The 13643-nt window shown below is 34.4% G+C and overlaps 1 protein-coding gene across 9 annotated transcripts in view; it reads left to right on the forward strand.

Annotated features, from left to right (window-relative positions):
- LOC140155085 (uncharacterized) overlaps positions 1-13643 on the forward strand; it is a 100867-nt gene that overhangs the window by 74975 nt on the left and 12249 nt on the right. For 5 of the 9 annotated variants that reach the window (XM_072177776.1, XM_072177778.1, XM_072177777.1 and 2 more), the window contains 6 exons: positions 446-653; positions 1298-1377; positions 2923-3018; positions 8915-9073; positions 10288-10374; positions 12233-12378. In XM_072177776.1, the coding sequence (XP_072033877.1) occupies positions 446-653; positions 1298-1377; positions 2923-3018; positions 8915-9073; positions 10288-10374; positions 12233-12378 (776 nt within the window). The remainder of the gene's footprint in view (positions 1-445; positions 654-1297; positions 1378-2922; positions 3019-8914; positions 9074-10287; positions 10375-12232; positions 12379-13643) is intronic. The other 4 variants (XM_072177779.1, XM_072177781.1, XM_072177783.1 and 1 more) reach the window with 4 other exon arrangements.

Consider the following 13643-nt stretch of genomic DNA (forward strand, 5'->3'; position numbering starts at 1 on the left):
ATGTCTTTTTCTCGGTTTCGCATGTGGTTCATACAATGTTGCATGTTTTCAGTACCACACTTTCGTCTCAGATTGCTCCCTATTGGATCTGCTGTTGCCAATGTATAAAGAATTTTATAAAGAATATTTTACATAAATTACCTCAGATTTAAAAAAAAATTCTAGGATATACCATACAAAATTTATTGCTTCAGAAAGACATCGCTACAGAAAATCACCATTTTGGATTTGTGATCTTGACCCAAACCACTTCTTGGTTTTTTTGTGGACTTAAGTTTTTTTGGAAGCTAAAAAATCGTAAATAGATAGTTGACAGCATGGAAAATGACACCATCATGATATAAAAATGTTGCGATATTGCTACCTTACATTACATATTGCAGACCGTTAGAGAAAGGACTTCGATAAATGTTTTACTTCTACTTCCATTTGCATCTATTCACAGGAAATGCAAGGGCAGATGGCATCACCCTACCAAGGTTACCATCAATACTCTAGCCCCACTAATCCTACTCAACCCCCACCAGATGTAATCAACTCACCCATCCAAGATGGCGTCTATTTTGCTGTGCCTTCACCTCGTCACTCCATGACAGAGAGCAATGATGCTGATGAGTGGTCTCGAATTGATGCCAGAACTATAGAGAGGAATTGTAAGTAAATGTACTTTGTCTTCTGTGCATATTTTTCTCACCTTTGTAACTTGAGTTTCAAAAGAAGCTTTTATTGTGATGTCAATATAGGTTAATTGAAAAACAGAATAGAATTACCAATACTCCGTAGATAAGGGGGATATAGTGCATCTCATCTTTAGTGATTAGAGTAAAGCCATTTTGGATTAAATTTATTTACCCAGTTACATCGCCAGAGTATGGACAAATAGTGCTTCTATGTGTGTTTACACCCCACACAGGATTAGATTAGCATGCGTGATTCAAATCTGCTAATGCGCGATCCAACATGATGATTTTATTGATCCCTGAGTAAAAACTGGGTTGAAGCACAATGGCCAGGGGTTCAAATCATGGTCAAAGATGATTTCTTTTAATTATTTGGTCAGTTCATAGGAAAGAATATCTCTGATAAACTAGTATTTCTTCCTACAATATAAAACAAGTAGGGAACATACAAAAGTAGGTGGAATGTGTTTGGAGTATCATCAGTAGAAATGAAAACACCTCAGCTACTTTCATAACAAAGTAAATTTAAGTAATATAATTAATGTTATCACAATTTAGAAGGAAAAATGTTAAAGGTGAGATAGCAATTAAATAAATCCATTTGTTACTGCTTACAGATCCCCCATCTACATCGGTGCCAACTAGGAATGGTATGCCGGAAGACAGACATGAAATGATTTCAAAAACTCAAGCTGTGGTAAGTTTGTAATGTATTTTATTTGGCTCCCTGAGTGAATACACTGTTAAAACAAAAATCATCACAACATAATGTCCTTTCTGTATGAGGGGTGCATTATAAAAACAAAATAGATTTCATATGTAATTGACCACAGAATGAAGTAAAGATTGTGTAAAGTAGATATATGAGAGCATCTTGTCAAGCGTAAGGAGCTTGTATATCGCTCATTCTACAAAATCCGGTGCCAATAGCCCTTTTTCCATTCTTTGGTCCACAAATACTTTGTCGAGCATTTAGGGCATCAAATATGTTGTTTTTCTGGTAGAACTAAACGAGATCTACACGGACATATATAGTTGTCCATACTTTAAATGCTTTCTTCAGCCTGATTAACCTTGCAAAGGCTCGAAAATCGCTAAAATTATGTTTCCACTGCTCAAGTGTCAAATCTGATCCTTAATATTTTCTTTGAATAAATGCGATATCTTTACATATTTGTTGTTTTTAATTAGATAAGGCGTCATCATATTGCATATCAACATTATTTTTAGTGATTAAAACGTCTTTGTGTAATTCTAAAATAAATTGCACTTTCCACCAAAACGCTGTGAGCTACGTTACCCCTTCTTAACACACAATATTGGAAAGACGTAAAACAGAGGTATCAACGTAGTTTACGGTTTTTGAAAGGAAACACTCATAGGTTTTAAAAAATAACAGTAAAAATCGTGATGCTGTAGCATTTTTGGCATAGAAATGTTGTAAACATTGAGATTTCGACCGACCATGTTAAGATTGGTGAGCTACGTTACCAGAATTCCATAGTATGCACTTGTATAACAAGTACTTCCTAATAATATGTGATAGGTACCAGTGATCGAACCCCATTTATATTAGAATTAACCGACATAACATTCTAACGCTTCGCAAATCACATCAAAAACATTAAAACCCCGTGAACTACGTTACTGTGAGCTACGTTACGCACTCATTTATGCATCTTCAAAACTTCTATGAAATGGTGAAATCGGTGTTACATTTCACTCAAGTGATCTTTCGTTTGCTTTTTATGACCTTGGATTAAGTAAAACCAGTCCATTTTGTAGCCGTAACGTAGCTCACATTACATTGAGTTTTAGTGTTAAAAAACATCATGAAGTCCTGAAAGAAAAATATACAAGTGGTGTTGACAATCTTTTACATCTGAAAGTAGTGATACATTTGCTCTTAAAAAACACAAAAAGCAGGTCTTTTTGAACAACTTTATTTTTTTCAATTTTTACAGTGGATTGGCACCGGATTTTGTAGAATGAGCGATATGACCATCTGAGACTTCGACCTTTTGCATATACAATGAGGTTTCCTATAAGTCATGTATGGCTATGTTGTGTTTTGCATTTACATCATGCTTGGGGCATGCATCAACCAAGCATACTGGAACTCTGAATATTTTATGATACTGTACCAAGTTTAACTGTGTTTAAAAAATAAACCTCAAATGATCACTCATTTATAGACTAAAATTGTTATACCCAACCTTTTTATTTCCCTCAAATAATCCAGGACCAGCACATGGCTCCACAGACATCATATCACCATTCTGATGGTCTGAGTAGTGACCGAGAAGTTTTGTCCGAATCGGAATTGGGCAGTGATCAGGTATTTCATTTTGTTGCATAAATACTCTATTTGAATACATGGATATTATTATACACCATGACAGTTTCTTCAGTATATCTCTAGATACTTATTTTGCTTAAATGTATATAATAATATTTGAATGGGTTACCAGAAACCATCCTAATATAAAATGTGGCTTTATACTTGGCACTTTATACATAGTGCTAACCAAGACTATTATGAACAGACAGAGTTTTATACTATAAAAAATATAATGGCATCATCTCTATTCTTTGGTGCATATGTAAGGAATGTTTGCAGCAATTCGCTGTAGAAGTGACATAAGGCTACCATAGCAATAGATGAATACAATTTTTGATTAGGTAGCCCTGCACTCTATTCAAAAATTGTATTCATCTATTGCTACAGTAGTTAATCCGATTATTACTTCACTTCTACAGCGAATAGGAAATATATCCTTATGAAGAAATCGCAGTAACTTTCCTGGATTTTTCGTGAAATTTGGATCTGGGGCTGTAAAATTTTAAATAATTAGATGTGGTTTTCAGAATTTATGACAAGTACCTGTGTTACATTTATGCAAGATACAAGATAAAATTATTTTAAAAAGTTGTACATAATTATTATTCTAAGGACCCAGGATTGCTAACCCTTTGGTGGTGGATTAAACTAACATTTATTTAGTGTATGTGACATTAAACAATGATATATCTTCTGTAAACTAAAACACAGTATCTGTAGCAGTGGTTTTATCGGTTTTCAACTAAGCATCATAAATTTTTCAAATGCAGAATGTTGCCCAGCATGTCGTGCCTTTGGAATGAATGCATGAATTGATAATATATAACACTATAATAGCATGCTGGATAGACTACAATCCAGGAAAAAAAGGTTGGCACAGTTTGCCTGTCTTTTGGTATATCTCTGCCCCCGCTCCCCCAATTCAATGTTGGACCAAGCCATGTTGTCAACAGGTCCGTGAGACCCTCCAACATTGAATGATGGGGAGTGGGGAAGGGTGAGATATAGGGGGGAGTCTGTACTTCACATATATTGCATGCATGTTTCCCTCGCCTCCCCAATTTTAATAGGGCACGCATTTCCATTGTTTAGTGCATGTGTGCCAACTATTAATTTCGCGGATTGTCCGAATCAATTCCAAAAATATACATCTAATTTCATATTTTGGCTTGTAAAATAAAAACCACTAAAGGTATGGCCACCAAATTTTCAGGGAATAATCCTCACATTCATATCAATATATGAAATTAATATTAACAAAAAATATTGTGAAATAAGGTATAAGTCAAAAGAATATTATATAATTGCCGATTATTTTCGTAGTTTAAAGCTATGATAACTCGTCCAAAATATGCATCTAATTTCATATTTTGGTTTATAAAATAAAAACCATAAAAGGTATGACCACCAAATTTTCAGGGAGTAATCCTCACATTCATATCAATATGTAAAGTTCATATTGATAAAAAATATTGTGAAATAAGGGATTAGTCAAAAGAATATTATATGATTGCCGATTATTTTCGTAGTTTAAAGCTATGATAATTGTTCCAAAAATGCATCTAATTTCATATTTTGGCTTATAAAATATAAAGCATTAAGCATATGGCCACCAAATTTTCAGGGATTAATCCCCACATTCGTTTCAATATGCAAAAATTAAAATTAATCAAAAATATTATCGATAATCAATTATTATCGATTGTCGATAATCAATAAATCCTTTTTTAATATTCAATGTTTAAAAATGTATAGGCCTACGCAACCAACAAAACTGTATATCTGCAGTAATTTGAAAATATGACTTTCTCCTAAGTGCTATAAAAGCATCATTTTTTACCATTTATATGCACATCATATCTCATGCAACCTGAAGGAACGAATCTTGTTTCCGGTTTGGATTGTAACACCTTAAAATTCACATTTTTCGTAAAATACGGTTCAAATATTTTTTTCTGAATTGAACAATCTCTCATGGTATATAATGGCCATATTAGGCATTGTGATTGTCAATTTCAAACTTTTTTTAGTTCAATCATCATGGCCGTGGACACGTGATGCTCTGTTTTGAAAGCCATCCGAGTTTCCATTTTGACAAACAACTCGGTGCGGCAATTATGGTGATATTTGTACAGTGCCGTAAAATAAAGGTAGAAATACAGAAAAAAAGAAGGACGGACATTGGCAAAAATTAATCGAATGACGAATATAATATGATGAAGGAAATTGTAAAATAATAACAAAAAAGAAAAGAAAAAGAAATCTAAATATATTCAGGGGCTCGAACCCGGGTTCCACTGCGCCTGTGGCAGATGCCGTATCCATTGCACCACAGAGCTGTGTTACTTCAACAGGCGTAAACTATAATATAATGCTATTCAAGATGCATGTATATAACTATACGCTCTACAGACGATAAACGGTCAAACAAATCACACTTTTACGGCATGTGTTTCATTAACTGAATATTTATCATATAGCAGGTGTTGGCTGACATTGTGCTCGACATTTATTTCAGTTTTGGGCCGGGGTATAATGACTTTGGGACAAAAACGAACGATATACACGTTTGTATAAATAAAAAGAAAGTAATATTATATTAAAATTCTTTACTCTTTAAAGACGTGTATACCGTCCGATTTTGTCCCGTAGTCATTTATCTCGGACAAAAACTGAACTAAATGTGAAGCACAATGTCAGCCAACACCTGCTATATGATAAATATTCAGTTAATGAAACAAATGCCGAAAATGTAATTTTTGGACTGTATATCGCCTGTAGAGCGATATTTATATACATGCATCTTGAATAGCATTATATTATAGTTTAAGCCTGTTGAAGTTACACAGCTCTGTGGCGCAATTGATACGGCATCTGCCTCAGGCGCAGTGGAACACGGGTTCGAGCCCCTGAATGCATTTAGATTTCTTTTTCATTATTATTTTACAATATTCTTCATCATATTATATTTGTCATAAGCCAATGTCCGTCCTTTTTCTGTATGTCTACCTATATTTTACGGCACTGTACAAATATCATCGTAATTTCCGCACTGATGATGTTTTTATATAAACATACGTAAAATTGCCCTATCTATGATACGGGTGCAATTACATTAACTTGATGTAATAATAGCTGATTGAAAATTGCTCATTCAGTTCTTTTTATTTATCATTTGAATTAGAAGCAATTCGATGTAATACTGCATTTAAAAATCATTCTTTCTTTTTTTTTTTGTCAAAGAGTTTTCGCGTAATTCAGACCCAAGCCAAGACGCAAAACCAGGCATTAGCGATGTTTTTAATGACCACCCCCTAAATAAACAAATACATTTTTTCTATTATTTTTATTTATCGTAAAGCCCTATCACTTATATGTTTTTGTGTGAAATATGAAGATAATACAACATTCCGTTGCAAAGTTATTGAGTAAAAACGGAAAACAGATGCAATATTTAGGATTTGACTCGGACAATCCAGGAAAAAAAGGTTGGCACAGTTTGCCTGTCTTTTGGTATATCTCTGCCCCCGATCCCCCAATTCAATGTTGGACCAAGCCATGTTGCCAACAGGTCCGTGAGACCCTCCAACATTGAATGATGGGGAGTGGGGAAGGTGAATATAGGGGGAGTCTGTACTTCACATATATTGCATGCATGTTTCCCTCGCCTCCCCAATTTTAATAGGGCACACATTTCCATTGTTTAGTGCATGTGTGCCAACTATTAATTTCGCGGATTGTAGTCTCGGTTTAAGTATGAAGTAAAATGGCTTTATTGGTATTGTTGTATCTTCTTCCTATATACGTGCTGTACCACAATTTTGATATCGCACAGGCTTTACATGCACAGTTTACCTATATGCACAATCCTGGAACCTAGGATTGATTGTAGATATCAGAATTGGAGATGGTCCCACTTCTCTTTTCGAATAGCTCTGACACTTTCTGTGCACAAGGATGACTCTTCCTGTACACGGGACCAGTAGCTTTATGTGACCTCCAAACCACACATTATCTATATCTGCATATGCTGAGCAGTGTATGGGTATTTTTTTCTATGATTATGATTGGAACTTTTGATCAAACACAAATTTGCTCTGCAACTAATTGAATCAAAGATATCTTGCTCTATACGATGGTTTAAAATTACCTTTATATTTATCCAACATGATTTTACTTCATACGTAAGCCTAGAAGACATTATGCATTTTAATATAACTTGTTTGGTAATCACAATTAACACTTTTTATTTGGTATGTTCTCTCCTCCACATACTATCATCATCATCTGATTCCTTGTCAATATCATCTATCTATACACTTTCAATTTTCACTCCTCTTCACTTTACAATCTTTCACGGCTTCATTCCATTTGATGGTGTGAATCACAGCTCAAATCGAGGGCGCCACATTTGCCGACACTTACACCTGCACGACGGTCTCTTCCTAATCTGGCACAACTCCCGGCGTCAGATTTGCATGCAAATCCTGGGAAGAAACAACAATCTCCTATCGCTGCTGCTAAACTCAAAAGATACGCATCTCTTGATGGGTCGAAAAGGCTACCGATGCGAGTGCCGTCATTTCAGGCATGCAGTATTATAACTAATCTGAATTGTAGTTTGATAAGTATCAAAAAAGCTAGCTGTTAAACTACCTCAATAAATTTCCTGGGAAAAAATTAAAGATTTATCTATCAACCAATTTTGTTTTGAAGGTGTTTTGATGTGCCCAATTTACATTGCAATCAAGAAGGAACTAGTAAGCTTTTATATGCTGATCAAAGTATAATAACTGGGATCTGTTCGTTTGGTAGTGTGCAAATTTTGTTGTAGATGAAACTTGAACGTGTATGGGTGTAGTGTGGTGTGGGATGTGTGGGGTGTGTATGTGTGTGAGAGAGAGATATAGAGAAAGAGACTGAATTAGTGTGAGAGAGGCAAAGTGAGTAAATATTTGTAGTCTCTTGTGGACTAATCAACTAATTATTGCATGTGAAACTCTGCTTGCATGCTATTATATCTATATTTCTGTCATAGACCCAATTATTGTGGACTTACTAACCAGTGCTATATGTTCTATATTCTTGTTTTGATACTAATTCTCTGACTTTCATATTAATGATAACTTTTAAAAGATCTGTCTTAATGCATGAAATAGTAATTTCTGTCTAATTCTTAAATTTGGGCATGATGTGTTAGTTTTTGTACTTTGATGATGTTTGCATACATGTACATTTTAAATAATACATGTAAAGCTCTGTTTGTAAACTGCTGAAAATTAAAGTGAAAATAACAGACTAGATGTGATGTGAATTTAGTTACATGTGTAGACTAATAACAATGATATATCAATGTGATATCAGGAATCAGTTATCAATTCTATGTAATGTTTCTTGTAGGTTGAGATATTGGCATGAGATGTGAATATATCATACAAATCTATAAAAACCCCTTCATTGTAAGGTTGGCAAAATGCTAATAAAATCACTCAGGAAGTGCATTTGGACTCTGAATTATCAAAGTTAATTTCATGTGGAATTGAATAACTGTACAATTTATGGTTGGACTACCAGTACAATGGAAAATATCTGCACATTAGATTTAATGTTAAACTTGCATCCCAAAAATTATTTAATTAAAACCAATTCCAAGATGGTTACCCCTCTCCACATGGGTGTCGACTGCAGACGACAAGTTTGAAATTTTCTCTAAAAAATTCAGAATTGTACACTTTCGTGACCATATTTAGAATCATCATGAAAAGTGCATTTAAATTAATACAAACAGGTGGTTTTTGAGAAAGCTCTTGATATTTGTGAGAAAATGTCTTTTTATGTTGAAGCCTATAGGCAGCATGCAAGCATTAACATTGCTCATTCTTTTGATTTACAGCGTCTAGGAGATGACATTGACATCTATGACATAGAGAGGGCTCTGAAGACCCAAGAGGATGAAGATGATGAGGATGACATGCAAAGAGTGCGTGGTTCACAGGTATACCGTGCCAATGGCAAATCAGTGGAGGTAGATGAGTCTACTGGTGGTGGCTTGGTAATTATCCCTGCTTGGCTAACTCTGAATATCATAAAAGCATCTTAGGAATCATGGGCCATTAAATAATTAATAGCAACATTTCTCCTTGTAGAATACTATAATATCGTTATTGCCCTATACCTAACCTCAATGTCATGGGTAAATCTAGGGGATGTGGAATTTGCTTCTGCATTCAGATGTATGGAACAATGAAAGAAAATATAGTCATTGAAATAAAAGCAATAACCACTGAATCCAAATTTTGCATAAAAATGCTTCAAATTGTAGCTGTTCTAGATAAGGTATTTATCTAATGTTTCTATATAGAGGAATAGAGCAAGAAATAATGATGACGGAAATTAAACTATTAAAGTGGAATTTGCTCACCTGAGAGCTTTTGGAAGTAGCACTATTCCTTGTCCTATCAGTGATGGACTGGTAAATGATGCTTGTTACTGGTCACAGACTGTCTGACTGAAATTAGTCACATGACATGCTCTGACATAGTAAAGAGTTGTAAGCCCTGGAAAATTTATGGCAGCCCTGGTCCTTGTTCAAGCAAGAAATCCACTAACACCAAGGTGCCAGATCCCACACTCCTAGATATATCCCATGGATTATTGATAAGATTGAGAATGTTGTGTACCATTCCAAGTCTGAATACCTCATTTAAGATGCAGTTCTTCCCTGAAACAGTAAACCTTAACTGGCATGCTAGGGTATTCTAAAGTTTTTGGAAACACATGATGTATATTGGAGATAGACTCTCATTTTGATTTTTTTGCAATTAATAAAATAAAAAGACAAAGCAAATGTGAAATTTTACATGAATTTTGCTATGAAAATGGAATATGTTCCACTTACTTCGAAACAATTTCTGTTGAGCTTTTCAAGGTTGGATAGTAGATAGTTTTTATGCATTTTGAAAGTCTGTATCTAAACACCACTCTAGTATATCAGCAAGCATCTTGCCAATTTAATATTATGAGGTAGAATGTTGAGCTTTTTTTTTAGGGATAAGTCAAATATAGTTCACTTATAGCATTTAGTTTGTCCAATTCAGATTACGAAGCTTTTCAATGACATTCAAGCAATATTCATGCTTTGTGAGATAAATTACGCCAATCAGCTCTATTAATCATCTGCATGTTTTTTCTCTCTCTTTCTCTCTTTGTAACAAATTTTCTTTCACATTATGTCATTCATCCATCTTCATGTTGGGCTTTCAAAAGTTTCATCGCCAAGATTCTGTGCCGCTAACATACCAGCAGGCCAAGCGCCAATGGGCACGTCAGAAATTCTTTTACCCTGATCCTCAGGTTTCTCATTTTCTTACAATTCATTTCTTAGATGTTTGTTTGGTTTTGAAATGGCTTCAAATCTAAACTGCTGGTTGTCTAATAAGATCAAAAATAATTTTGGTAGCAATAGAGGTTTCTGTTTGATTATTGTAAACTTATTTTTTCAAATTAAATCATGAGAGAGGGTTATAATTACCAGCAGTTAATATTTGAATGTCTTTTGTGAAGTTGCATGCATGCTATTTAATTTTGTATAACTGAGAGTAATTAAAACACCAATGCAACCAAATTATGAAAGACTATGGCATAACTGTATGTACTACCACTTGTGACCTTTCATTTCTTTCTCTTAGAGTTCTTCATTATTACATGTACATTCATGTTTTTCTATTGTCATCAGAAAAATTCAAAATTAGGCAATTATGTATACATTTATTACTAACTTGCTTCTTGCTAACTCATACAATTGTTTCATACACCATTGAAATGTGTGAATTTGTATGTTATTCTGTATGTAAGTTGTATATACTTTTATTCTTAACACTTTGTTTGATGTCCTATAAACACCATTGTAAATTCCCATATAGTTTCATATGGCACAATTAACCTTCCCACACATGGTTAATAAACCTACCTCTTTTGTTTTGTTTACAACTTTATGGTATTGTGTTGCTATTAATGTGTATCTACATATTGACCATTCCACGGTTTTAGGTCAAAGGTAGGTAACTTGAGTAACCAGCAATATTTCCTCTCTCACATACATGAAGCAAGTCATAAGAATTCTAATTGCAAAGACCCAAAGTATTGTCCTTGATATGATATCATATTTTTACTGTGTAACTTGTTTCATATGAAAAAGAGAAGAGGCAGTGTTGACTACTCACATTACTTTCCTTTGTCCAAAAACTGTGGAATAACCCATATCTGTTATGCAATACATCAAGTGAAAATAAACATTAACAGTATTGATTCAGTATTTCTTGAGATAAGTCACTTAATGAAGATTTTCAGCCTGCATAACGTTAGTAAATCTACTCAGCAATATTATATAACAAGCTGAATTAACCAACTACTGCTCTGTTATCTTGTGACTGATGTGCACTGCACATGCACTAAATATTAGATGATGAAATCATGTGTACCTTTGTTGTTGAAGTTGACAAAAAATAGATTGGTTCTCTAAAGGTGTAGATCACTCTGTCATGCACAATACCACACAGTCAGAGAAAATGTCCACTGACTCTTCAGAGTTTTATTTGCCTTAAATAAGGTTCAAAATCAATGCTATCTGAACCCTTGTACTTAGTTATTGGTATCAAATATATTCTTAATTTCTGCCTGCCCCATGATAAATTAAGAATTGGACAAATGAACAATGAGGGTGCTTGTACCTAAGATGCAACATTGAAGCTCTTAAGTTCTATGGTTTTACTGTCAGTTTTGGAAATGTCCATGTTGCATTCAAAAGCAGTGCTTCCATTACCAAAATGAAAACCCAATTATATTTTAGGTTACATTTTTCAGCATAATCATATTGCTTTAAAATGATTTCACCTTGGAGACTAAGAACTTCAAACGGGATTACCTGAATGGGTGACTCATTTGAAATCTACACCTCCTGTGTGGGAGATTAAGATCATGTCTTCCATAGGGGTTGTATGGATTTTAACTAGAATAGCCAGTGTGTTTGGTAAGTGTCAACACAAAGCCAGAATAGAAACAAACGCAGAGTGAAATGGCACCAGAATAGAACCATGGGGCACATCCAAATAATCAATATTTTGTTTTATGTTGTTTGGTTCAGTGTGAAAATTAGAAGTTAACAAATTGTAGTCACACATGGGTGAATGTTTAATGTGCATTAATTTTTCAGCTTGGAATGCCAGCTAAAATCGTCATCCCAGAGAGATACAACCCCTTAGAAGATGACTCGGAGGATGACACCGGCTTATCTCCTGAAGAACGTGTCCAACGTGAGAGACGAGTCGAGAACATCCAGAAGATGCTATCCTCTCATAGGTAAGGCTTATGGCTGCCATGACGACTCATCTCCATGACAGTTGTCATGGTAATTACTATGTTTGGATGTACTGGTGGTGGGGTTTTACTTTTTTTCCATTTCTGTGTGTTCTTTTCATTGAGTGTGTGAATCTTAATTTAGCACCACTGAGCACAAACTGTTGTATTTCAGTTTTAAAAAACTCAATTTTGATCACATCTTTTAAACAAGGAGCACACTTAATTAATTTTATTTTTATGAAATTTTAATTAACATTTTATAATCTTGATTTCTGCCAATTTAAATTGAAAAAGTGATTATATGATGGTGATATGTTTAAAATAAAGATATCTTTATTCTGCTTTTTCTTATAGTTTGAATTAATTCCAACTCTCAAAGTTATTTTGGGTAATAATACATAACTATCTCTTGATATATACAAAAGGGGAAGTGAACACAAAAATTTACCATTACTAAAATCAGTGTTTCGGGATAAGACAAGAAACTTGCCATGGTCTGTCAAATACAAGTTTATCATCAGAATTTCAATCACTTTATCACAATTTTCAATCACCGCTTTATTGATCCTAACACAGCACAATAAATGATCTGTGAACGAATTCTAAATGTATATGAAATCACCTCATGTTCTGTACCAAGCTTTTTGTGTTCATGTGCCAGTGTGTGTGCTAATGTTTTATTCCTTCATGTCATGTATTCAAACTTTATACAGCTTCTTACATCCTGTACGGAATACTTTCAGGCAAGCAAGCAAACATTCATTGAAAAATATCCCATGCAACTTCCCATCCCAAAGACTCAGTTCAGTGATTTGTATGTGTATCAGGGTTGTAGCTATGCCGGCTGGGGCCAGCAGGCAATGATGCTGGCCAACCGGCACAAAGAAAAATTAACATAATACTTTTTTTTTAATGATATTTTTTTTCATCATAAAAAGAGCAAAAAACAATGATTCCCGATCCCTCATGTTCACTAGAAAGATTATGCCCTGAGCCTGCACTCTAATTCATGAATTGCTCAGTAAAATTAGCCAACACTCAACTTGGGCTAGCTACAAGCCTGATGTGTATGCATGATTTATATTGTAATGCATGCCCCAAATCACAGGTTGTACTTGTGAGTGTGCATCAGTGAATGCAGCTTATTGAACTGTGTCATTGGACATTGGACCATTTTGTCTCATAGTTGGCAGTGTGTATCCATGCTGCTGCTTGATTGCAAAGTCCATGCTTATTTTTCATTACTCCTCCAAAACCCTATAAAT

Source organism: Amphiura filiformis, chromosome 6 (genome assembly GCF_039555335.1).
Source record: "Amphiura filiformis chromosome 6, Afil_fr2py, whole genome shotgun sequence".
NCBI lineage: Eukaryota > Metazoa > Echinodermata > Ophiuroidea > Amphilepidida > Amphiuridae > Amphiura > Amphiura filiformis.